This window comes from Chiloscyllium plagiosum, chromosome 11 (genome assembly GCF_004010195.1).
Source record: "Chiloscyllium plagiosum isolate BGI_BamShark_2017 chromosome 11, ASM401019v2, whole genome shotgun sequence".
Classification (NCBI taxonomy): Eukaryota; Metazoa; Chordata; class Chondrichthyes; order Orectolobiformes; family Hemiscylliidae; genus Chiloscyllium; species Chiloscyllium plagiosum.
Genome location: NC_057720.1, coordinates 7,128,350 through 7,156,124, shown reverse-complemented (window position 1 = coordinate 7,156,124; position 27,775 = coordinate 7,128,350). Strand labels below are relative to the sequence as shown.

Here is a 27,775-nt window from a genome sequence, read left to right as displayed (position 1 = left end):
TATGTTCAAACCACCAGGGTATCAGTCAGCATTTGTATGTCAGTGCACAAGTAAATGTTCTGTCAATGCCCATAGTTGTAAAACATTCAACACTCAATTAATATACAATTAACAGTTTTTCGTCATTCACTCTTTCCCTGTGGAAGTACTTTTATCAAAGCACTTCATAATTCTAATGCCTGCTCAATCTTCTGTTCTCTGAGAAAAGTAATCTAGTTGTTCTACTGTTTGGTATTCCTATCAGTGGTGAACTCTTAACACATCCTGACGCACACTTCTAAGGCATTCCTAAAGATACAGAACTCCACCTAGTCCTGAAGTGTGGTCATTTATAAAGATTGTAGTGGAACCATCTGGTGGATAAGTGGACAGGGAAGAAATCTGTTCTTGAGGACACAGCGATAACCTAGTGTTGACCAAGTGCCAAATTTGTAGACCCTTTGAGCAATTGAAATCCCTCTTCGCTGAAAAATACTTGCACCGCGTAAGTGCAGCTAATGGAGTGGTTTTCTCTCTCTGTCTCTGATGACCGCACTTAACAGTGTCCATAGGTCTTCTGTCTCTCACCCACAACCTATGGGTCTGCCAGTCCGGGCACTAATGTCAGTTGTCCGAACTATAAATTAGAGTTATGAAATGTGAAAGTGGCAGATCACAGAGATTCAAATAGGTATATCATTAAATATAGCAACACAGCTTGAGAGGAGTGGCACAGTGGCTCAGTGGTTAGTACTGCTGCCTCACAGTGCCAAAGACCTGGGTTTGATTCCATCCTCAGGTGACTGTCTGTGTGGAGTTTGTGCGTTCTCCCCGTGTCTGCATGGGTTTACCTCCAGGTACTCCGGTTTCCTCCCACAATCTAAAGATGTACAGGCGAGGTGGATTAGCCATGGGAAATGAAATGCAGGGTTACAGGGATTGAGCAAGATGCTGCTTGGAGGGCAGGCATGGACTCGATGAGTCGAATGGCCTGTTTCCACACTGTATGTCTTTGAATAAGATCCTGTGTTATCACATCAAAGCCATACGAAATGCAAAGCACACGCAGGTGCACTTCTCGAGAGGAATAAAGTCAGAGAAAGTTTGTGTTAAAAGTGTATTAAACCTTGAGTCCACACACAGAGTACTGTGTGTCACCCTGATCTCCACATAACAAAAGAGGTGTTACAGAAGCATTGGGAAAAAGAGGCAAAGGAGGATTGTAAAATAGAAGTTACAACTACTCTGGAAAAGAAATTAGGTGAAGCCGAATATTGGGTGACCCAACAGAATGCTGCAAAATCATAAACATGTTGAAAGACATTTCATCCCCTTGAGGAGCACTCATAGTGGACAACAAACGTTAACTCTGTTTCTCTCTCCCCAGATGCTACCGGATCTGCTGAGTTTCTCCAGCAACTTCTTGTTTTATTTCAGATCTCCGACATCTGCAGTGTTTTGCCTTTATGAAAAAGGTATAAAGACATCTTACGGAGAAATCTAAACTCAGCGACACAAATCAAAGTTAGTCACTAATAAATCCATTCACAAATCCATGAGGATGTGACATTCATTACCACAGAGTGTAGATAAGATTATCCTTTTGAAATGTATTCATCTGACATGGGTGAGCATCGCTGGTCAGCTCAGCCGTTGTGGTCAGACTGTAGTTAATAGGCAAACACATTGCTTTGCAGTCCCTGGTAAGGACAACATAGGAATAGTAGGAGGCCACTCAGCCCCTCAAATCCGTTCCATCATTCAATGAGATCAGGGCTGATCTGTGACTGAACTCCATATACTTGCCTTTGCCCCATATCCCTTCATACTTTTGCTCAACAAAGCATTTATTTATCTCAGACTTAAAGTTAGCAACTGATCCTCTTTCACCTGCTGTTTGTCGAAGAGATTTCCAAGTGTCTATTGCCCTTTGTGTGTGGACAGTAGATTTCCTTTTCTAACATTACTTTAAAAACCAGATGGGTTTTCCCCTGACAGTGTTTACCATTAGACTGTTCCATTCCACAGTTGCATTAATGCCAATATTTGGCATAGCAGGACTTGAACCTGCTATCCCCAAGACATTACCTCGTTTAGTAATAATGCCACTAGGCCATCACCTCTTGCAGTAATGTAGTTGACAGATTTAAGGAGTAACCAAATAAACAGAGGCAGGAGAAAGAAATATCAGGGTATTTTGATAGGGTGAGGTGGGTCAAGAGAATTCACATTGGTGCTGTCTGCTGGGAACATCTGAGTAAATAAATGAAAGGGGGTAAAAAAAAATTCTTCTGCTGAAAATCTGGATGACAATTGCTGTGATGGTCTCATGTGGCAGAACATATTTGCAAAGCTGCCCGGTATTTATTAGAGGATGCAGCAAGCTGAGATTATCAGCACACCTATCGACAACACACCCAGGCTACTTTTCGATGGGTCTTCGATTATATCGTGTTGCTGCGATCGGAATCATTCGACAGCCTTGCACTTCAAGGGGGATTCGCTAGAAAGCCAGGGAATTCTCCGACTGTGAGAATATGAGAAGGGTTCTTTGAAAATTTAATCAGCTTTGCTCACCAACTCTTGACTGCAGGGGGGTGGGTGCAAGATGTTACATTAATTATTTTTCTGGAAGGCTCGGCGTTAAGTTACTGAAACATGATGTAAATTGAAAGCTTCTCAAGTACTGTACATTTCCCAGCCACGCATTCTTTAATTTTCACATTGCTTATTGCTGGCAGAAGTGTAATGACTGTTTTGATCCACACTCAATGTGTGTAGTGACTACAAGTAGAAAGGCCTTCAATCACATTTAAGCCGAATATGAGTCATAATCCCTTTGCTGTTAAAAGCAAATAATATTTACTTGTTGAATACTTTTCTTTTAATATATATGTTTATGAGTTAACTTGTACAGACAGGCCTAATATTCCCTTGAATGTAGGAAATGAAGGACTGGTCTAATTGAGATGTTTAAGACAATTAACAGATTTGAGGGTGAGAAGAAAGAGGCTGTTTACTGGAAAGGGGGAGTCCAGAACAAGAGGGTTATGTGTGGGAGGATCTAGCTCTAGGGGATCATCATTTAAAAATCTAAAACAATGATGAATTTTTTTTTTTCTCTCTCAGAGGGTTGAGAGTCTTTGGAATTCCAGGGTAGATCCTGGGGACCTAGTAAAAACAATGACTGCAGATGCTGGAAATCAGATTCTGGATTAGTGGTGCTGGAAGAGCTCAGCAGGTCAGGCAGCATCCAAGGAACAGCGAAATCGACGTTTCGGGCAAAAGCCCTTCATCAGGAATAAAGGCAGAGAGCCTGAAGCGTGGAGAGATAAGCTAGAGGAGGGTGGGGGTGGGAGAAAGTAGCATGAGGCGTTCTTCTTCCAGGCGTCTGGTATTGAGGGAGTGGCGGTGAAGGAGGCCCAGGACCTCCATGTCCTCGGCAGAGTGGGAGGGGGAGTTGAAATGTTGGGCCACAGGGTGATGTGGTTGATTGGTGCGGATGTCCCGGAGATGTTCCCTAAAGCGGTCTGCTAGGAGGCGCCCAGTCTCCCCAATGTAGAGGAGACCGCATCAGGAGCAACGGATACAATAAATGATATTAGTGGATGTGCAGGTAAAACCTTGATGGATGTGGAAGGCTCCTTTAGGGCCTTGGATAGAGGTGAGGGAGGGTGTGTGGGCGCTGGGTGCAAATCCCACCATGGTGGAGTTTTAAATTCAACAAAAATCTGGAATTAAGAGTCTGATGATGACCATGAATCATTGTTGAATATTGCAAAAACTCACCTGGTTCACTAATGTCCTATCAGGAAGGAAGTCTGTCATCTTTACCTGGTCTGGCCTACATGTGACTCCAGACCCACAGCAATGTGGTTAACTCTAAACTGCCCTCTGGACAATTAGGGATGGGCAATAAATGCTGCCTACTTCACGCTTTTTCTTGCATGTTTGTAAAACTGCATTCAGCAGTGATGTAAGGATACACCTCTTCATGGGAAGAATTGGTGTATATTCTTAAACACTTGACCCTCCAAAATTCCTGATGAAGGGCTTATGCCCGAAACGTCGATTTTCCTGCTCCTCGGATGCTGCCTGACCTGCTGCGCTTTTCCGGCAACACACTCTCAACTCTGTTCTCCAGCATCTGCAGACCTCACTGTCTCCCTCCAAAATAGCTGTGGAGTCTGGTATGGCTAAGGGCACTAGTCATTTGAAATCTCAAAGCTGAAATTGTTACATATTGATCCTGGGTGTGGAGGGACTGTCTTCTGAGGAGGGGATTGAGTAAGTTGGGCCTGTAATCATCAGAGTTCAGAACTTACTGAAAGATGCAAGATTCTTAGGGAGCTTGACAGAGTAGTTGGGACAGATTGCTTGAGGGGCTGTTGAGGACGAGGCATCATCACAGAGTAATGGGTTGCCCATTTGGAATAGTGATGAGGAGGAATCTCTTCCCTGAGAGGGTAGCGAATCTGTGAAATTCTTTACAATGGACAGCTGTCAAATGGTAGAGCAGACTCAATGGGCCGAATGGCTGAATTTTGCTCCTGGGTCTCATGGTCAAGACTGGGTTGTTAAGTATTCAAGCTGAGGTAGCCAGATTTGTAACCAAGGAGGGAGTCAAGGGTCATGGGGAAAAGGCTGGGAAGTGGAGTTGAGATTTATCAGATTAACCATGATCTCATGGAGTAGCAGACCAGATTTGATGGCCTTAATGGCCTACTTCTGATCCAAAGATTCATCGTATTTTTGTTAAGCAAAAGTATTTGGACCCTAGGCAGATGAACTGTGCTGGGAGGAAATGAGAGGACGTAGTATAAACTAAAGGGAACAGTTCAAGAGGAAATGAAGGGGCCTAGAGATCTGAGACTTGCAAATCACTGAAGCGGGCAGCACAGTTGAAGAAGGAGTTAAAAAGATGTACAGTGAACTGGGCTGAATAAATAGAGCCTTGGAAAATTAGATGAACATTTGTAGAAGGTTGGTATGCCTCAGACTTCGCTGGAGCATTGTGTCTGATTCCGGACACCACTCATTATGAAGTTGTCTGCAAGATTTGGAGGGGATATACAGAAAATAACTGTAGAAAATGGGAACTTCAGCTGCATGACAGATTCAAGAGGATTGGGACTGTTCCCAGTGGAGAAGAGAAAGTTGATAGGAGATTTCGTTGAGGCGTTCAAATTCGTGAGGATTCCAGGCAAGGTAGACTGTCCCCAGTTACAGGGTAGACAGTGCCCAGTGACAGGATACAGTGTGCCCAGTGACAGGGTAGACTGTCCCCAGTGACAGGGTAGACAGTGCCCAGTGACAGGGTACAGTGTGCCCAGTGACAGGGTACAGTGTGCCCAGTGACAGGGTAGACTGTCCCCAGTGACAGGGTAGAGTGTGCCCAGTGACAGGGTAGACAGTGCCCAGTGACAGAAGGGTCACCAATGAAAGAACTTTGGAACGCGATTAGCAAAAGAACAAACAGCCACAGGAGGAGAAAATTTCTGAGTGATTACCCTCAGGAATCTGCTGCCAGGAAGCATGGTGGAGGCAGATCCAATTGCGGTTGTCCAAAGTGAATTGATTAAGCACCAGAAAAAGGGGTTGGGGGGGGGGTGGGGGGTGAAGAAATTCACAGTGACAGAGGATGGGGAGGGGAATGGAAGCAGCTGATATTTCTTGCTGAGAGTTAGCACAGTTATAGTAGACTGAATGGCCTCCTATTCTATGACCTTTATCCAATTAACAGTAAGCGCTAACTGAATGGTGCTCAATAGCCTGCTCTAGTTTCTGCATTTTTTCCTCCCTAGATCCACGCATACAAGGTGTGGAGAAGCACGTTTGGTCTCACTGTGTTGACTTGTCTTGCAGAACCTACCACCATCGAGACCACATCCTTGGTGACTACTGGCATGAAGACCACGCTGGCAACCACAACCTCGACGACCATGGAGAGAGCACCCACCACTACCACTCTGGCAGTGGGCACCAAGGAGGGCAGCCGTGGGCCCAAACTGGGGCTCCCCGATGTCGGGACGAAAACGCCGACAGTGTCCAGTTTCCTCCCAGTCCCGGAGAGATTCTGTGGGGCGACACATGCCCGGGAAATAGGCTGGCCTCAGACCCAGCAAGGACTCTTGGTGGAGCGCCCATGTCCTAAAGGCACTCGTGGTAAGCGTGCTTTACCTCATTGTCTCTGTTGTATATGAACGGTTGGAAAGTACTCAGTATAAATTGTGGCAGAATCAGAATGGGCAATCCTTTGTTGGTAGGTTATGTTCAATGGCACCCATCATGTTCAGGCCCTGGATTTACAGAGGAAGTGAGCTTGCTAGATACATGAAGAGGTGAGGAATCAAATCACGACAGTGCAGAAAGATTCAGCCCATCAAGACTACACCAACCCTCTGAAAACCATGAGCTTTTACTTCCTGCAATTACCTTATCAAAGACCTTCTGGAAATCTAAATACAGTTCACTCACCAGGTTGCCTTCATCCACAATACGTTACTTCCTCAAGGAACTTCAATAGATCAGTCCACTTTCTCAAAACCCTGAATACTATTGCATGGATGAAATAATTAATGGATGTTGCAACTGACCATGTGATCTTCAAGTTTTTAATGTCTAGGGGGGCAGTCAGTCAGAATGTTAGGACATTTCTGCTTTCTTGCTGTGGGCACATGACCCTAATAGCCGTACAAATACAGGACAACCTTGATTATCAAAACAAGACAGACGGGGAGTATTTTGTTCGGATAACTGAGAGTTTGGATAACGGATTGTTCTGATAATGCATAGCGTGTTTACGTGACCTTGAGAGCTCGTTCGTATAATCCTAAATTTGGATAATTGATGTTTGGATAATCGAGGTTGTTCTGTATTCCAGATTCTGAGAGGTCTTGAGAGGGAAGATGCAGAGAGGTTATTTCCCCTTACGTGATACTCTCGGACAGAGGCCACAATCTCAGAATGTGAGATCACGTATTTAATAAAGAGATAAGGAGGAATTCCTTGTCTGAGGTTCATTGGTCTGTGGAACACTTTACTGCACAGGCTGGGTAAATATGTCCAAGGCTGAGACTGACAGATTTTTAATCAGTGAGGGAATCAAGGGTGATGGGGAAAAGACAGGAAAGTGGATGCGGGGGTTATCAGATCAACCATGGTCTCATTGAATATCAGAGCTGACTCAATGGGCTTCTGCTCCTGTTGTCTCACGTGTAGAAGTCAACTTTAATTAATTTGCATTCCTATTTTATGGACTGAAGGAGTATCCCTACCAATAAGGGAGTCTCTAGCACCATGGGAATTATAGGATCCCTGCAACGTAAAAGCAGGCCATTCTGCCCATTATCCACACCGACCTTTCGAAGAGCATCCCACTGAGACCCAGAGCCCTGCCCTTTTTCTAAACCCCTTCAGTTGCCATGGCTAACCTCCCTCGCCTGCACATCCTTGGACACCATGAGCCATTTCCCATGGCCAATCCACTCTAATCTGCACATCTTTGAAGGAAACCAGAGCACTTGGATGAAACCCACACAGACACGGGGAGAATGTGTAAACTCCACACAGACACGGGAAGAATGTGTAAACTCCACACAGACAGTTGCCCAAGGCTGGAATCGAACCACTGAACCATCCCACAGGCTAATGCTCAAATGATACTATGGATATGAATCTCACTATGGTAATGGGTGGAACGTAGATGAATATTTCTGGAATTGAAAACTAATCTTGCTAAGGATGACAATAAAACTAAGGGAAGGCAATATAATCTGGCCTACATATGATTCCTGCTTGATGTTATTGATGATGAACTGCCCTCCGCAATGCCTGAGCAAGCGATGCAGTTCAGTTACTGATGGGTGCTGACTCTTCCAGAGATGCCCACCACATCTCATTAAATGACATTTGCACGAAAGCAATCCCTTTGGCCCACCAACCCTGTGCCTTTCTCCATTAAAACTCTTCTGCCTCTACACTAGCCATAATCCTCTAATTCCTGCCTCGTCAGATATCTGTCAAGATTTTCCTTAAATGTTGCTATTGTATCTATCTCCACCATCTCCACTGGCAATGCATTCCAGTCACTTACCACCCTCTGTATAAAAAAAATTGCCTCTCACATCTCCTTTAAACTTATCCCCTTTTACTTTAAACCTATCCCACTGGTAATTGACATATCTACCCTGGGTAAAAAAAACTCAGATGATCCATTCTAACTGTGACTCTCGTCATTTTGTAAACTTCAATCAGGTCACTCCCTCAGCCTCCCACATTCAAGTGAAAACAAGCTAAGTTTGTCCAATCTCTCCTCATAGCTAATAGCTTCCAAACCAGGAAACATCCTGGTAAAACGTTTCTCCACAGCCTCCACATCCTTCTGGTAGTGTGAGAACTACTGTACACAATATTCCAAATGTGGTCTACACAGCTGCAACATGACTTGCTAATTTTTATACACAAAGAAGGCACACATGCTAGAAACCTTCTTGATCATCTTACCTACCTGTGGTGCCACTTTCAGGTAACCATGGACCTGTACCCTCTCTGCATGTTAATGCTTCAAAGGGTTATGCCATTTAGAGTTCTATTGAAACCATCCTCAGTCTTTTTTGTAAATGACCACTGACCCCCTTGATTCATCAGTCAATAATGCTACAGTGCTTTTAACAAGTACGTTAACATGTTCACACACAACCCTGTTATTTCAAATTAAATGGACTAGCACCCTTTGTTGTGAAAGAAAATTTTAAAAAGCACATTAAACAGACTATTAGCAACCCTGAAGTGAATATTAATTCTTTTTCTACACCTTTCATGAAGCTTGTTTTTTAAAATTTCGCCTGTTCCTTCTGAGTGGGATCCAGAATGGGAAAATTTCTCTCAGAGTTTGTGTGGCCCAGCAAGTCTTTCCTCAATCACCTTGTCCAACCTTACTCTGCTCATCACTCCCCATAAACATTAATACTTTCTTTCAAATAAGCATTCATAAATCCCTTTCCAAAGACGTAATGCACTCTGCTTCAGCAACAGGTTGTGGGAGAGAATTTTGCATTGTGACCATCCACTGTGTGAGGAGATTATTTCTACCCCTCTTCCTTCATTTTAATTCTTCAAGTTACTTTAAATGTCAGCACTATGACTACAATCTGCCCAGGCACAGTGGAGTCAAGAATGAGGTGCTGGAAAAGCACAGCAGGTCAGCCAGCATCCGAGGAGCAGGAGAATCGACGTTTCAGGCAAAGGCCCTTCATCAGCCCTTCCTGATGAAGGGCTTTTGCCCGAAACGTCAATTCTCCTGCTCCTCGAACGCTGCCTGACCTGCTGTGCTTTTCCAGCACCACACTCTTGACTCTAATCTCCAGCATCTGTAGTACTCATTTTCGCCCAGGCACAGTGGAGTCTGTCACCAGCATCTTCAATTGCCCCCTGATTTTCCAGGTTCCATTGAATGGATCCAAATTTATACTGGAAGACACAAGAGCTAGAGGTAGGCCATTCAGCTTCAGTGAGTCTGCTCCAACAACAAGACCATGGGATGAACTGATAATCCTCAACTCCACGTTCCTGCCTTTTTCCCATAACCCATGATCCCCCTATTGGTGGGGAATCTATGTCAGCCTTGAATATACTGAACAACCCAGCCTCAATATCCCTCTGTGGTGAAGATTGTAACAGATTTAATAACCCTCTGAGGGAAGAAACTCCTCCTCATCTCATTGAATTCCTGAAGTGTGGAAGCAGGCCATTCAGCCCATGGAGTCCACACCAACCATCTGAAGAACACCGACGAACTGAAGAGCATCCCAATCAGATGCACCCTATTCTTGTAACCTTGCAATTCCCATGACTGATCCACCTAACCTGCACATCTCTGGACACTATGGGGCAATTTAGCATGGACAATCAACCTAACCTGCACATCTTTGGACGGTGGGAGGAAGCTGGAGCACACGGAGGAAACCCATGCAGACACGGGGAGAATGTGCAAACTCCTCACAGACAGTCACATGAGGCTGGAATCAAATCCAGGTCCTTTGTGCTGTGAGGCAGCAGTGCTAACTACTGAACCACCATGCCTCCCTTGTTGTAAAGTGTCGAGTCTCTCTCTCTCTCTCTCTCTATCACTCTCTCACTCTCTCTCTCTCTTTGCTCTTTCTCTCCCATCTCGCTACAGAAACTACAAGGACTGTGGCAATTAAAGATGGCTGCCACCATTACAATCTTCTCAAGGTTGATTGCAGACAAGCAATATATGGTGCCAGAGACACCTGTGAAATATGTTTTAAACGTAGATCTGAAATACAACCCTCCCAATCTACTGCTGTGGATTGTGGTTCTTCTGTTGCTTAGCTTTGACAGCATGGCAAACAGAATATTCAGCACCACAGGCCCAATCCAGCCTTTACGCTGCACATGACTGAGAGTGTCTGACATGCATGAGGCTGATCACAAGAGCTTAACAGTGGGAGGTAGCAGTAAGCTCATGGAGATATGGTGCCGGACAGAATTCGACCACAGTAAGCACAAAGAAGCATTTTCACGCTCGGAGATCATTGTGGAATGCGTCCAAGTGCAGTCCTTGGGATCACGGATTGTATTTTACAATCTCCAACTCCAATTATTCGTCCAAAAAAATCCCATTTCAACACGTTTGTCACTGCCTCTCCAACAATGCTGTACATAATATTTGAACTGCTCTTAGAGCATCTGTTCCAATTAGGATGGACACAGAAATGCTATGGCACAGGAAGCCATTCAGCCCATCATGAAGTGAACATCTTGAAGCGATGCCAATCTCCTGCTTTTTACCCCGCATCCTTGCAAATTATTTCAGTCCAAGTAATCTCCCAGTCCCCTCCTGAATGCATCGAGTGATACAATAGGTGGAATTCCAACAAAACAGTCTTTAAAAACAAAATGAAACATTGTTGATCTCTCATGGTATTATTATAGTGAGCTAAACAAGTGCAACTTCAAATGGAACTCAGTTAGAGTCGGGACATTCAGACTGAGATATGCAGTTATGATTCAGTCCCCATAATCCCTCTGTTTAGGTGAGGCACACAGCACCTCTGTTGAGATAGGGGACATATGTATGCAGTAGCAAATCTGCAAAGATAATGCCCATGACAAGTCTGGGCACAGTAACTCACGATGGTTGACAAGAAGAGCATGCTGTTATGAGTATTTGATCATGTGTTATATTTGGGGAGTCAGTGTAGTTCGTTATCTGACTAAACAAGGTGAGAGGGGATGGCATAACTCGCCCAGTGTATGAGCTAACAATCTACAATTCAAAATATGACTGTTCTTGATGTAACTTGGCAAAATAGGGGTCAGTTGACTCAGTTGGCTATTAGCTGTTTGTAATGCGGAATGAAGCTAATAGCATGGGTTCAATTCCCACACAGGCTGAGGGTTATCACAAAGGACTTGCCTGCTCAACCTCTCCCTTTGTCTGAGGCATGATAACCGTCAGGTTAAACCACCTGCAATAGCCTCTCCATGATGAGAGAATGCAGAACTATGGTGACTTTATCTTTTACTCCCAATGTTCATATATTTCCAGAGTCTTCTCAAGAGGCATCCTAGCATATCAGCAATGGCAGATCATCTGGTCGTTTAGTACTCTTTATGGGATCTTGCTGTGCACAACGTGTCTGCTGCATTTGCCTGCAAAAATATGGCAGCAGCATTGCAACAGTGGCTCGATTTCACACGTATGTTCTGAGGAAGGGTTGCCAGACCCAAAATATTATCTCTGATTTCTCTTCATAGATGCTGCCAGACCTGCGGAGCTTGTCCAGCAACTTCTGTTTTGGTTTCATAAATATGTTATTGGCTGTGAAGAACTTGGCTTGTTTTTTGTATTGAATGGATTATCTGCATCCAAGGAGCATAATGCAATTACGGAAGGTGTTGGATCAACTTTGAAACCTGCATTTGAATTTATTTTTTTGGAAATCTGGAAGTTGAAAGGCCCTGCAACAGTAAAAGTGACCTTGGAAATGTTGCAAAAACCCAGTTATTTCACTGAAGATACAAAAGTTTGAAAACACAAATCAATAGATTTCAAAACAGCTTCTTCCCCGCTGTTATCAGATTTATGAACGGATCTCTTATACATTAGAGTAGATTTTTTTCTGCACCTTCTCTGTAGCTATATCACTATATTCTGCACTTTGTTCTATTACCCCAAAAATAAATCAAATCAAATGAATTCCTATCTTACCACCAAAGGAATTCATTTGATTTGATTTATTATTGCCACACGTCCTAAGGTTCAGTGAAAAATATTGTTTTGTGTGCTATTCAACAAATCATATCTTACATGAGTACGTCAGGGTAGAGTCATGGAGACGTACAGCATAGAAACAAACCCTTCGGTCCAAGTCATTCATGCCGACCATATATCCTAAATTAATCTAGTCCCATTTGCCAGCACTTGGCCCATATCCCTCTAAACCCTTCCTATACCCATCCAGGTGCCTTTTAAATGTTATAATTGTACCAGCCTCCACCACTGCCAGTGGTCATCAAGAATCTATCTACCTCTGCCTTCAGGATATTTAAAGATTCTGTATCCATTGGCTTTTGAGGAAGGAAATTCCAAAGACTCTCAACTCTCAGAGAAAAAAAATGTTTCCTCATCCCAGTCTTAAACGAGGCAGCCCCTTACTTTTAACCGATGACTCGGGGTTTAAATTCTCCCACAATAGGAAATATCTCTCTGATATCCACCCTTCGTGCCCCTCAGGACAATGGGAGGCAGGAGTGAGAAGTTTTATAATGAAGCTTTTCCCTGCTGTTGATTAAGGGAACACAAACAGAGGAACCTCAATGATCTGAAGGACAAGGGCAGGGAGGAGTTTTGTTCAGTTAATCAATGCCAAATAATCAAGGTTCCTCTATATTTCCTGGATTTGGAAGAATACAAATGTGATCTAATTGAAACATCGGAATTTCTTGAGATGCTTGACAGGGTTGCTGTTGTCCTTCTGTATCCGGGATTTCTAGAACTCTGGGATTCTTGATCATGGGGTCACAGTCTCTGAGTGAGGTAGGCAGCACTTACGGATCGAGTTGAGACGTTTCTTCATGTGAAGAGCTGTCTACCTTTGAGATTCCCCACATTTGGAGGCTTGCTGATTCTCAGATTTAGGGTGCAGTCAAAGCAGAGGTCAATAAATTTGAAAGGAAGGAAGGAAATTGTGGGAAGGTGTGATTGAGGTATACGGGATTGAGGTAGATGATGGTTTTATAAAATGGTGGGGCCATTTGAGGGGCTGAATGGCCTCCTCCAGATTCCATACCTTGTTAAAAATCACACAACACCAGGTTTATTTGGAGCCCTATTAGACAATAACCTGCTGTTGTGTGATTTTTAATTTTGTACACCCCAGTCCAACACCGGCATCTCCAAATCATGAATCCCATACCTTGTTCAGGCTGAACAATAAATGCAAGCCTAGCTGGCAATGTTGACTTTGGACACCTTGAATTTTAAAACCGACTGCAATATCTTCCATAACAGAACAATTTGTGCTCTGCAAAGTCATTTGTGTTCCAAACGTCTACCACTCTCTGTCCAGGATTGTGCAGTTTAGGGGGGATTGGCCATGCTAAAATTGCCCCATAGTGTCCAGGGATATAGAGGTGGGTTAGCAATGGTTTACAAGGTTTACAAGGATAGGATGGAGGGGGTGGGTCTGGGTGGGATGCTCTTCAGAGGGTCGGTGTAGACTTGTTGGGTCAAATGACCTGCTTCCACACTGGAGGGAGTCTGAGATTCTGTGTGTCAGAAGTACTGAGAAATAGAGATGAGGTATTTCTGGGCACTTGATTGCTTTTATAGCCTTTATTTTAAAGTGGCAGAAATCTTCAAAAAGTGGGCCGGATGAGTTATAACCGAGGGAGAAGATTTGGATAGCGAGCAGTTGGCTTTTCCTAAATAGTGGGCGTTTGTCTGGGTCAGTGGCTCGCCAGAGGTGGTGTATGGTACAGAAATCAGCAGTGACTAACTGCGATGACTAAACCACTATTTATGCGCCGTTGGTGTTTTATATGCACGGGAAGATGCTTTGAAAGTTTATCTAATTTGTTCTGCTTCATCTCTTGTAGGCACTGCCTCTTATCTCTGTATGGTTTCTACGGGATTGTGGAACCCTAAGGGTCCTGATCTTAGCAACTGTACATCACATTGGGTGAACCAAGTGGCACAGAAGGTTTGTTTGTGCGGTTTTATTTTGTTTAAATGCCAACCACCAGAAATTAAAACCGAGTGCTGAGAATTCAATTTGGAGATATAACTCGCTAAATGCGTTGTTTCTTTTTCTCTCTCTCCCAACACATCCTCCCCCTGTGCCGGCTCAATGCCTTTTTTAAAGATTTTCCAAACTTATACCTCGCAGGTACAACGACCTCAAAGGATAACTTGCATGCATAGTCATTATATATCCTCGCCTTCGGGGCTTTAAGAAGGCAAAGTTTTCTGTTTCAAAGGATCAAATAGACATTGCGGGCAATTATCCTCAGGAGCCAGGTGGCCTTTGAACTTTACATTGTGGAGCCTTGACCTTCCAGTCTGGTTACCCTTGACGACCAATTTGTGGCTTGTGAAATGATAGAAATATTAGTTTTCTTATGGGCTGGCACAGGGAGATAATTGGGAATTTAAAGAGTATTTGTGTAGCATCCCTGATTACCGTGTGGCAGAGCCAAGTAAAGGCAATTTTAAATAGATTTGCGTCTCTCTATCAGTCGCTGGGTCATTTAGTTTTGAAATTCTACATTTGCACGGAGCAAAAAAAATGGGTGAGAAAATGTCCAAATTATTTATTCTGCCAGTGGAGCTCAGTCAGCCAGTTGCTGATGATGATCTCTTCATATAAAATTCTCAACTTGTGTCAGATGCCATTTTAATTGAGATGCTAGTCTTAATTTAAATGGGGTGTGCCTCTGTTCATGTGTCAGGAATGTGAAATTCAATTCAACTGTATTAAGCATTTGCAAATCTGGCCTTGACAGCAGAGATCTCTAGCCTTTCAGGCTTTCTATTCATACAAAGGTCCGGATTACACAATTGATAGCCGAGCTGGAAGGTGCTAAAGATACAACAGCCCAACAACTTTAACACAGGAAAGCCTCGCATTCAAATTGTTGCCATTTAGCTAATTTCAGACGCATGTTCCCAATATTCTTATTGGACTCACAATGTTTTCATTGTCTCCAGACAGACCAGTTTCCCAAATTGTTGTCATTTTGGAGTGATAACTTCATAAGACCCATAGGAGCAGATGTAGACCATTCAGCTCATTAAGTCTCTCTACCAGTCAGTGAGATCATGGTTGATCTGACCCTCCTTCAGCCTTCTCTCCTGCCTTTTCACACAAACTCGAAATTCCCTGACTGATTAAAGATTTGTCTATTTCAGCCTTGAATATACAGCCTTCGACAGATCTCTGTGTTAAATAAGTCCACAGATCTACTACCTTCTGTGAAAAGTCATTATTCTCCATCTGTATTAAAAGGACAACCCCTTATTCTTAGGTGATGCCCCCGATCCCAGACTCACCCACAACCTTTCTGCATCTCCCCTGTCAAGTCCCACTAAGAACCTTGTATTTGCCATAAGGTCGTCTTTCATTCTTCTCCATTGCAATGAGTAATGGCCTAACTTCCTTGTCCTCCCTCATAAGACAATCCCTCCATATCTGTCTCAACCCAGAGAACCTTCTCTGGACTGCCTCTAATACCACGATATCTTCAAAAACAAAATAGTGTGGATGCTGGAAATCTGAAGCAAGCACAGAGAATGCTGGAGAAACTCAGCAGGTCTGGCAGCATCTGTGGAGAGGAAGCTGTATCCGAAATGGAGAAGCAGAACAAACGTGTGAACGCAATAGTGCCCTCCTGCAGAGCCCCTCCAAGCTACTGTGTGTCACTCAGGCAGGTTCAGGTCTCTACGAATTAGGGTCTGTGCTTGCTGCTGTCCATTTAGATCACAACACTTCATGGGGCATAGGGACATGGTGTAAGGGAGCTTCAGAGTGAGAGGAGCAGGGATGTTCACTCTTAGACAGTGGCGAGTCTTGGGAACTCTTTGCTTGAAAGTTGGCGGAGGCAGAGCCCTTGAATATCCTGAAGGCAGAGAAAGATAGATTCTATATTATGCAAGTGGGACTTGATTTGACTTATTGTTATCACATGTACCGAAGTACATTGAAAAATTTTGTTTTGCCAGCAGGATAGGCAGGTCATAGGGTGCTTAGAAAGAGTGAGGCCTACACTGTTACAGCTACACAGGAGGGGCACAAAGCAGGATTAACATCAGATTTGAAATTTGAGAGGTCCAGTCAGCAGTCTGCTAATAGCAAGGAAGAAGTCGGTCTTGAACGTGTTGGTACGTGTGTCTAAGCTTTTGTATCTCCTACCTGTTGGAAGAGGTTGGAAGAGAGCATTACCGGGATGGGAGGGGTCTTTGATGATGTTGGTAGCTTTTCCACGGCAACGAGAAGGGTAAATGGAGTCCACCGATAGGAGGTTGGCTTCCACAATGGTCTGAGCCGTGCACACAACCAGTGAAAGTCTATCAGGGGTGGGGTGTGGAGCCGAGAGTGTGGAGTAATCAGATCAGCCATGAGTGTATTAAATGACGGAGCCGAGGGGCGCACTCCTAACTTGTGTGTTGGGATGCTCTTGGTCACGATTGAGAGACCCTGCTGAGCGTGTGTAAATCCATGATTACAGATCCGGAGTGGGGAAAACGCTGCCAATCTGGCAAATGAACTGGCCAAGCACACCAGGGGACCCATCTACGCAGGAGACGTCAGCTCCTCGATCAGGCTGATGGAACAGCTCGTTGACATTTTGGATGCGCAGCTCCAGGAGCTACGACCCAGTGAGAAAGACACCGTGGGTCGCAGTTTCAATAAGGTAAGGTCAATGACACTGGAGTAGCACCTTTGATCGTATCGCGTCCATTTGTTGGTAGCAAGAGATACCTGCTTTTCCTAATGCACGCCTGAGACGCTGTGGCATGGGGGAAGCAGGGACAATTGGAGAGTTTCTGCTATCCTCTTTTTCCCTACTAATCCTTTCTGTGTTGTTTCTTTTCTGTGTTGAATTCTGTCTCTCCTATCGTTGGAAAAGCTCCAAAAAAGAGAGAGGACTTGTCGGGCGTATATTAAGGTAACTCCACTGTGATGTTGCTTTTGCTTTTGTTGAGCTTGCACAAGCAACACTCCGCCCCTTCCCTCGAGACTCTTCCCCCCCTGCTTTGCAAATGTGTTGCATGAAGACTCTCTGCCTTGCAATGCCGCCCACCATTTCTCTCCCCCTCACCACCCCCCAGCCCCCGAAGGTACAAATACCGTTTTCTTCTCAAACTACGCAAGAACAAAGATCCTCTGGTGAGCTTTCTTTCCGCTTGCTCTGTGTTTCGTTCACTGTGGTTCACGCTGATGCCTTATGTGTTCCTGGGCTGAGGCCGTCTGCCCTCAGTGCAGCTTGGGAAAGCTTCGAGCGTCATTTCTACATCACAGCTATTTTGACTCTGAGCGAGGAAAGCCAATTCTTTCTTGAAGTGCATCTAACTTGCAGCAGTCTGTGGTAAAGTAATTGTCAGCAAAGGGGGAGGCGTGGCCTAGTGGTGTTGTTGCTATTAATCCGGGAACCCAGGTAATGTTCTAGGGACCCAGGTCCAAACCCTGTCATGGCAGGTGGGAGGATTTGAATTCACTAAGAATCTGGAATTGAGTCTAATGATGACCATACGTTCATACGATATAGGAACAGAATTAGGCCATTCGGCCCATCGAGTCTGCTCCGCCATTTGATCATGGCTGATATGCTCCTCATCCCCATTTTCCTGCCTTCTCTCCATGTCCCTCCAACCCATTACCAATTAAAAATCTGTCTGACTCCTCCTTACTCACTGTCCCAGCATCCACTGCCCATTGGGGTAGCGAATTCCACAGATTCTCAACCTTTTAGGAGAAGTAGTTTCTCCTCAACTCTGTTTTAAATTTGCTCCCCTTTATCCTAAGACTGTGGCCTCTCGTCCCCGAACGCCCCACAAGAGGCAGAATCGGCTCCACGTCTCTTTGCTCCACACCTTTTATCATCTTGAAAACAGTTCCTCAATTTGAACTCCCATCTACCAATGGATCAGTTGTCAGGGAAAAAAAAACCCATCTGGTTCACTAATGTCCTTTCGGGAAGGAAACTGCCATCATTACCTGGTCTGGCCTACACATGACTCCAGACCCACAGCAATGTGGTTGACTTTTTACTGCCCTGTGGGCAACAAGGGATGGGTAATAATGTTGACCTAGCCCACATCCTGTGAAAGATTTTTTTTTAAAATGAGAACTTTTTTTAAAACAGCATGTAGTGTGGACATGAATCACAAGGTGTTACAATGCATCAGTTTTATTTTTGTTATTCATTCACAGGATGAGGGCATTGCCAATTAAGCCAGAATTTATTACCTGTCCCTAATTATCGAGAGGGCAGTTGAGATTCAGCCATATTGTTGTGGGTCTGGAGTCACATGTAGACCAGACCAGGTGAAAATGGCAGACTTTCTTCCCGATAGGATGCTCGTGAACCAGGTGGGATTTTCCAACAATTGACAACAGTTTCATGATCATTGTTAGCCTCTTAATTCCAGGGTTTTATTCAATCCAAATTCCATTATTTTGCTGTAGTGGGATTTGAAACCAGGTCCTCAGAACATTACTTGGATCTTTGAATTAACAGACTAGTGATAAGGCCACGAGGCCTCCCTCCTGATTAAGGTAATAACTGCTGTTTGAAGCAAGTTTATAAGTACATCTTGCATGTACATTTATTGTCATGCAATTATAAAGAGATTTCTTCATTAGTTTACATTATATCACTATTGTTAAGGAGTTCAATGGGGCAGCCAGTTTGGATGAACCATCGTATGAAGATCCATTTATCTATTTTTGGCAACAGCAGTAAAAGAGAAAATAAACAATTGTTGCCTGCAATTTGCAGTACAAGATGCTTCTCTCTTGTGACTTGTTCCTTGTGATATTTCAACGTCTACCAAAAACTTTGGGCTTAATGTTAATCCAAAATGTGTCACCCACAGTTACAGCGCTCACTGATCCCTGTGTCGCTGTCTCCATCCAGGCTACCAGCTGACACTATTTCATCTCAGTTTTTGTTCAAAAGAAACCTTGAAACCGTGATATGTGGCCCCTGTTACATCGTAAATGAACTCGTGTCTTCTCATGGCTGCAGTATACACTGAGAGTTCACTGATTTAACTCTGGGAGCTCAAACTGATCCTTTAAACATAGTAAGTTCAAACACTTTCCATGCATCTTGAATGATGAGTTGTGCGAAGGGAATATCCAGGATCATATTGAATGGCAGAGCATGTTAGAAGGGCTGAATGGCCTACTGCTGCTCCTATTTTCAAAAATTATAACAACTTTCTTAGCCTTAACCTGAGAACATATGAACAATGAGTGGAAATAGAGCAAGGTCCACTTTTAAGGATGGATATGCTTGTCTTGGAGGGGGTCCAGAGGACGTTTATAAGTTTGATGCCAGGGATGAAGGGCTTGTCATTTGAGGAGAGGTTGAGGTCTGTACTCAGTGGAGTTTAGAAGGATGTTGGGATCGGATTGAAACTGATAAAATGCTGAAAGACCTGGATAGAGTGGACATAGAGAACGTGTTTCCACTCGTAGGAGAGACTCGGACCTGAGGACACAGCCTCAGAGTGAAAGGACAACCCTTAGAACTGAGATAAGGAAGAATTTCTTCGGCCATAGGGTGACAAATCTGTGGGACTCATTGCCACAGAGGGCTGTGCGGGCCAAGTCACTGAGTGTATTTGAGACAGAGATAGATAGGTTCTCAATTAGTGTTGGGTTTAGGGATTATGGGAGCAGGCAGGAGAATGGGGTTGAGAAACATATCAGCCACGATCAAATGGCAGAGCAGCCTCGATGGGCTGAATGGCCTAATTCTGCTCCTATATCTTCTGCCTTGAGCATGCTCCACCTTTTTCTCATTCTTCTAAACTCCAATGAAAATCGACCCAGTTTACTGCACATCACCAGGCAAACCCTCTTATCCTCAGAATCAATCCCAGTGAACCTTCGCTGTAGCACCCTCAGGTGACTGTCTGGGTGGAGTTTGCACATTCTCCCCGTGTCTGCATGTGTTCCTCCGGGTGTACCGGTTTCCTCCCACAGTCCAAAGACGTGCAGATTAGAGTGGATTGGCCATGCTAAATTGCCCCATAGTGTTCAGGAATATGCAGGCAAGTGGATTAGCCATGGGAAATGCAGGGTTACAGGGATAAGATGGTGGGGGGGCAGGGGGGAATGGATGGGATGCTCTTTGGAGGGGTGGTGTGAACTCGATGAGCTGAATGGCCTGCTTCCCCAATGTAGGGACTCTATAACCCAGCCAGTCACACCCACATCTGATGGGAAAAAAAGGGATATGTGTTATTAATGTTAGTCTGACACACACTCCATCATCAACAGTGCTCCATTAATGGGGGTGAGGAAATAGCTGGATATGATATCCTTGCCGCATGTGTTACTGTATTTAACTTCTGGCTTGTCAAATGGAAGTGAATAAACGGTCACGCTGAAGTGTGGTATTTCTTGGTTGTCAAAAGGAGTTCAAGAGGAAATCCCCAAGGTGAGGGGGAGACAGTCTGAGTGTCAGATCAGATACGACTATTTATTGGCTGGCTATTGGGCCTTTGCCCATTGCTGACTCCCAATAAAAACAGGCCAGCTGTCTGCAGTGTTGTCTGAAGTTGAACTGATGCCAATAATTTCAACCAGATGAATTAGGCCTGTGGCAGTTGTATCAATAATTGCATGGTATCCCTGGGACTGTATATCTATATTTGTAAGAGGTCCCTAGACAGGAAGAAGTAAGTTCAGAAAACCATAACTTGAAGGGGAATCATGAATCAGAAAAGATTTTGATGTTGCACTTCCCCCACCCTTCCTCCATTTTGTGCCCTGGCCTGCACTGTGGCTGAATTGTAGAATGTTCCAGAACAGAAAAGGAAAATTCCATTACCTTTCTTGTCCGTCTCTCATAAATCACATTGTCAAGTGCTGCTGCTATTCTTGTGCCTCTGTAATATTGTTTGATTTCTAATGATGACTGCCCTCGTGAAAGAATTAAGAACTGATCATTCTGCATGCTTCACCAAGGCAACTGAGCTGATCCCACCTTAACCCGAACCATAATGACCGACAGCCAGACATATCTTCCTCCTTTCGATCGTATATACTAAGAGTTCTGACCTTATCAAAGGCCCCTTTGTTTAATCAAAGAGCAAAGATGAGAAGTGAGACAAAAGGCTATTTGGTCCATCATTGAGTTCATTCCACTCTGAATCCATATTCAATGAATAGTTGTAGATGTTTTCTTCATTAACCTGTCGTTACACACCTCAAACTTGAATCCTGGCCTCTGGCTTAGAGATAAGCACCACAAGAGTCTCACACCTTTTCTGCCCAGATATTTTCGAATCACCCTGCTACAACACAGCTCTGGAGTGGGTCAGACTTGAACCCGGCTCTCCTGGCTTAGAGATATGGACACTTCCACCTTGCCACAAGGGTTATACTATGGATCCATCTGAAAGCTCTTCCACTTGTCCGTGAAGTTGATTCCAGTTGCTTTAATAACCGTGATGGGTGGGGACCTCACTTGACAATCATTGACCACTCAGAAGCAAGAACCTATTCCCACCCACTATCTTTCCAAAATCCAAAAGAATGGGATCATATCAAAACAGCTTGGGTTTATCCCATCGGAAATGGTAAGCCATGCCATTCCCACACCCGTGGATTAAGGGTTCACCCATTCTCTGTTGAGGTTCTGGTAGGGAGTTAAATTTTGTGGAATTCTTCATCACAGAGGGCAGTCGAAGCCAGGTCATTAAAAACATTCACATCTGAGATAGATTTTTAATCAGTCAGGGTATCAAGGGTTATAGGGAAAAGGCAAGACAATGGTGTTGAGAATGATCACATTCGCCATACTCCTGTTTGATTTATTATTGGTGGACTGTTAATCCAGAGATCCCGATAATGTTCTGGGGATCCGCGTTCAAATCCTGCTGCACTAGATGGTGGAATTAAGAGTCTAATGATAGCCGTGAATCCATTGCTGATCGTTGGAAAAGCCCATCTGATTCACTAATATCCTTTAGGGAAGGAAATCTGCCGCCCTTACCTGGTCTGGCCTACCTGTGACTGCAAACCCACAGCAATGTGGTTGATTGTTAACTGCCCTCTGGGGCAATTAGGGATGGACTATAAATGCTGGCCTAGCCAGCGACACCCTCACCTTGTGAGTAAATAAAATAAAAGTTTACATACTGTGTTTATAATCAATGCTCTTTCTACAAAAAAAAAATTCCAAATCATCACAGTGGCTCAGTGGTTTGCACTGCTGCCTCACAGCGCTGGGGACCTGGGTTTGATTCCCTCCTTGGACGACTGTCTGTGTGGAGTTTGCATATTCTCCCCGTGTCTGCATGGGATTCCTCCGGCTGCTCCAGGTTCCTCCCACAATCCAAAGATGGGCCGATTAGGGTGGATTTGCCATTGGGAAATGCAAGGTTGCAGGGGTAGGGTATATGGGGTTGAAGGGTCAGTTTAGACTTGATGGGCCAAATAGCCTGCCTTCAAGATGTAGGGATTCGACCAAATTGTTTTTTGTAATCTTAAACAAGTTCATTATTCATGACATCGGGTACCTTCACAGTGCAGACAATAAGCACAGAGCTGTATTGTTGAAATGAGTAACAGCAAAAAAATGCCCTCAATAGACCAATCTCTCCACCTTCATAGTTAATAGCTGGAGTAGAATTGATATTAACATTTTGACTATTCAGTCTCCGATTAGACCAGGGGGAGAAAAACCTGTTATGCCACATCTCAGTACCTTCCACCTGGTAGGAAGGTCATCGTGGCTAAGAAATTAGACAGAAAGAGGATATTAAGATGGATTAGGCTAATTAATCTTATACTGACAGCAGCCTTGGTAGCTTTTTTCTAATCATTCTTGTAGGTACAAAGCACTGCTTAAAATCATCTTCCTTTTTTTTATTTGCATAAAGTGCCTTGTTACTAGAGCTGGTTATGTTAATACTGGACAGATAATGTGAAGATGGGAGGAGAGAAAGGTTAACGTCTTGTACTAAATTGCACAATTCTGGAATACAGTATGATTCACTCTCTTTAATTCACTGTTTTACAACGCCTACACATTACAGCATGGAACTGAGTAACTGATTAAATTGATCCAATTTAATTACTTTCAGACAGGATTGTAATGGCCTCCAGCTCACCTGATGAAGGAGCAGTGCTCCCAAAGCTTGTGATTTCAAATAAACCTGTTGGACTGTAACTTGGCATTGTGTGACTTCTGACTTTGTCCACCCCAGTCCAACACTGGCACCCCCACATCAAAAAATAATGTTTGGTAGCTGGTCAGTTGGACAGAGCTCTTTGCTTGAGTTCAAAGTTCTGTTCAGAGTCTCGCTGATTGTTTTCCTTCCAATCACTGAGGAAGAGAGAGAGAGAGAGAGAGAAACACACACAGACCTGTCTTGGCTGGGAGACTTCCCAAAGGTCAAAGTGCAAGTGCCCTGCCTCCATTCTTTGACAATATGTAGCGTAAAATAAATCCAAACCTGTTGCAAAGGTAACAAATCCAGCTTCCCCTGACTTTCTATAATGAGTAAATGAACATCATAAGAGTTCCACATTTGAGCTGTTTTAAAAAAAAACTGGTTCAGTTTCTGTCATACAGCAGCAGCCGACCTTCCATTTCTCCGAGGATGTATTCCAAAGAAAAAGATGTCATCCTTACAAAGGGAGGAACAGGAAAATCAAAGTTTCAGGCTAAAGCCCTTCACCAATTCCTGATGAAGGGCTTTTGCCCGAAACGTCGATTCTCCTGCTCCTCGGATGCTGCCTGTCCTGCTGTGCTTTTCCAGCACCACTCTGATCTAAACTCTGGTTTCCAGCATCTGCAGCCCTCACTTTTGCCATCCTTACAAAGGGAGTCAAGGGCTGTGGGGATCAAGCTGGAAAGTGGAATTCAGATCACAATCTGATCAAGCACAATCTGCTTGAGTCGCGGTCCCGGCTCGAGGGTGACATCGCTCTTCTGATCTTTTAGCACCTTCAAAAGCCATCTTTTAATGTACCTTTCAGTCTAAATCTTTGCATGTTTCCACTAGCTCTTCTAAACTGCTGCTTGTTGTCTCTGCTGTCCTCTCACAACCTCCCAGAGTTGGAAGAGTCTTGGCATGTTGCATTACATTAAACAATAGCGACTTGGGATTTTTACAGTGTAACGTAACCTCTTTTGCGCTGGGCAATATCCGCAAGCAAACTTGGCGTGAGGAAAGGAGACGTGAAGGCAAATAGCTAAAAAACTTCAACTGAAAACAAAATACTGCAGAGGCTGAAAATCTGAAACAAACACAGAGATGCTGGAAAAACTCAGCAGGTCTGGCAGCACCTGTGGTGGAAGAAACAGTTAACATTTCGAGTCTGGGGTGACTTTTTTTTCTGAATTCTGAAGAAGTCATTCTGCACACAGAACATTGACTCTGTTCCTCTCATTCTACAGATGCTGCCAGACCTGCTGAGTTTCTCCAGTGCACTCTGTTTGGCTGAAAGCTTAGTTGAAGATGTAGACCTTAAGGAGTGTCTCCAAAGAAGAAAGGAAGATGGAGAGATGGAAAGGCTTAGTGATGGAATTCCAGGGCTTGGGGGCCCATGCAACTTCAATAATAATTACAAACAAAATACCCAAAAGGCCAGAATTAGATGGATATGGTTGTCTCGGATTTCTGTGAGACAGTGAGGTCTGCAGATGCTGAAAATCAGAGCTGAGAGTGTGGTGCTGGAAAATCCCAGCAGGTCAGGCAGCATCTGAGGAGCAGGAAAATCGACGTTTCGGACCAGACCATTCCCGATGAAGGGCTTATGCCCGAAACGTCGATTTTCCTGCTCCTCAGATGTTGCCTGACCTGTTGTGCTTTTCCAGCAACACTCTCTCAACTCAAATTACTGTGAGGTCAGAAATAGGAGGAAGGCGTCACCATGGAAGGATGTGAAAATAACAACATTTTTTAAAATGAGGTATTGCTTAATAAAGAATTTATTTAAGGATGTTGCCAGGGTTGGAGGGTTTGACCTCTAGGGAGAGGCTGAATAGGCTGGGGCTATTTTCCCTGGAGGGTCAGAGGCTGAGGGTGACCTTATAGAGGTTTATAAAATCATGAGGGGCATGGATAGGATAAATAGGCAAGGTCCTCTCCCTGGGGTGGGGGAGTCCAGAACTAGAGGGCATAGGTTTAGGGTGAGAGGAGAAAGATATAAAAGGGACCTAAGGGGCAACCTTTCCACACAGAGGGTGGTACGTGTATGGAATGAGCTGCCAGAGGAAGTGGTGGAGGCAGGTACAGTTACAGCATTTAAAAGGCATCTGGATGGGTATATGAATAGGAAGGGTTTTGAGTGGTATGGGCCAAATACTGGCAAATAGGACTTGATTAATTTAGGATATCTGATCAGCATGGACAAATGGACTGAAGGATGCTGTGCTATCTCTATGACTCTAAGATCAGAGAAGAAAGACTTAATGTGAGCCTAGCCCAATTTTGGATCACTTTTTTCACTGGAGTGTAGGAGGTTGAGAAGTGACCTCGTGGAAGTTTACAAAATAATAAGGGGTATAGATAGAGTTATCTTTTCCATTGGATGGGAAATGTCAAGACTGGGGGGCACATTTTTAAGGTGAGAAAAGAGAAATTAAAACAGATACAAGCGATAATTTTTTTTATATGGGGTGGTTTGAGTGTGGAATGAACATCCTGAGGAAATGGTGGATGTGAGTGCAATCAAACATTTAAAAGACGTTTTTATAAGTACATGAAATGGAAAGTTTTGGAGAGATACGGGCCAGGGGCAGCTAGGTGGAACTAGTTTAGTTTGAGATTATGTTCAGCATGGACCGTTTGGACTGAGGTAAAAACAATGACTACAGATGGTATTCCTGATGAAGGGCTTTTGCCCGAAACGTCGATTTCGAAGCTCCTTGGATGCTGCCTGAACTGCTGTGCTGTTCCAGCACCACTAATGCATGTTTGGACTGAGTCCTGTTTCCATGCTGTATGACACTAAATACGTACTTCTTGTGAATGAATATAAAAAAAAAACGTAGAAGGCAGATTGTGGGTTACGAGGCAGGAGGACTTTTGAAATGTTTGTTTTAACTCATTCATGGGAATTGGGCATCACTAACTTGGCCAGCATTTGTTACCCATCCCTAATTGCCAAGAGGGCAGTTAAGAGTTGACCACTTGCTGTGGGTCTGGAGTCACACGTCAGCCAGACCAAGTAAGGATGATACCTTAGTTCCCTCTCCCTTAATATGCACATACCTAACAGGAATCTGCCAAGATCTGGTTTGAGGTTGGCTGACAGACTCCATACCCTCCTTAATCTTTAGAATGGCCAAGTTTCTAAATTCCTGTCACTGTTTGATTTTGGCCAACAGTGCTGGACAACAGACCTCTGATTTCAAAATCATGAGCCTCCTGAAATGTTGAAAATAGGAGCAGGAGTAGGCCATTCAGCCCTTCAGGCCTGCTCGCCCATTCATAACAATCATGGCTGATCATCCAACACATTACCTTCATCCAACTCATTCTTAAAATCGTGCAACAAATTGGCTTTGACTACTTTCTGTGGAGGCAGATTCCACAGGCTAACAACTCTTGTGGTCTCCCTCCACTATCAGGAACATCCTTTTTACATCCTGTCAGGACTCCCCCCACTAGAAGGAAAGGCTTGACATGTTAACCTGACTGTATGTTTGTGGATGAGCCAGGGTAGTAATGATGCCAAACCTTTTGCTCTTCCTCTCCCCTTCCCCCACCCCCGGTGACACCAGGCCATTGTAGACACCGTTGACAATCTGCTGAGACCGGAAGCTCTGCAGTCGTGGAAGGATATGAATGCAACGGAACAGGCCCACGCAGCGACGCTGCTGCTCGATACATTGGAAGAAGGTGCCTTCGTCTTGGCCGACAACCTCATGGAGCCAACCACCGTCACGGTGCCCACTGATAACATAGGTGAGTGGCTTTGCTCCGGTTATCTTAGCACAGGTCAAGACCAGGCAAGGCATGGGGGGAGCCAGAGCTGGGGTTGTCCTTCCTGTTGAGTGGTCTCCTTCCAATCGGAAAGATGTTGTGAAACTTGAAAGGGTTCAGAAAAGATTTACAAGGATGTTGCCAGGGCTACAGGGAGAGGCTGAACAGGCGGGGGCTGTTTTCCCTGGAGCATTGGAGGCTGAGGGGTTATAGAGTCACAGAGATGTACAGCATGGAAACAGACCCTTCGGTCCAACCCATCCATGCCGACCAGATATCCCAACCCAATCTAGTCCCACCTGCCAGCACCCGACCCATATCCCTCCAAACCCTTCCTATTCATGTACCCATCCAAATGCCTCTTAAACATTGTAATTGTACCAGCCTCCACCATATCCTCTGGCAGCTCATTCCATACATGCACCACCCTCTGCGTGAAAAAGTTGCCCCCTAGGTCTCTTTTATATCTTTCCCCTCTCACCCTAAACCTATGCTTTCTAGTTCTGGACTCCCCGATCCCAGGGAAAAGTCTTTGTCTATTTATCCTATCCATGCCCCTCATAATTTTGTAAATCTCTATCAGGTCACCCT

At 44.3% G+C, this 27,775-nt stretch overlaps 1 protein-coding gene across 31 annotated transcripts in view; it reads left to right on the top strand.

The window, feature by feature from the left end:
• Positions 1-27,775, top strand: part of adgrl2a (adhesion G protein-coupled receptor L2a) — a 485,081-nt gene that overhangs the window by 357,254 nt on the left and 100,052 nt on the right. For 22 of the 31 annotated variants that reach the window (XM_043698637.1, XM_043698657.1, XM_043698666.1 and 19 more), the window contains 5 exons: positions 5,845-6,144; positions 14,107-14,210; positions 16,735-16,920; positions 17,137-17,175; positions 26,983-27,166. In XM_043698637.1, the coding sequence (XP_043554572.1) occupies positions 5,845-6,144; positions 14,107-14,210; positions 16,735-16,920; positions 17,137-17,175; positions 26,983-27,166 (813 nt within the window). The remainder of the gene's footprint in view (positions 1-5,844; positions 6,145-14,106; positions 14,211-16,734; positions 16,921-17,136; positions 17,176-26,982; positions 27,167-27,775) is intronic. The other 9 variants (XM_043698647.1, XM_043698659.1, XM_043698661.1 and 6 more) reach the window with 1 other exon arrangement.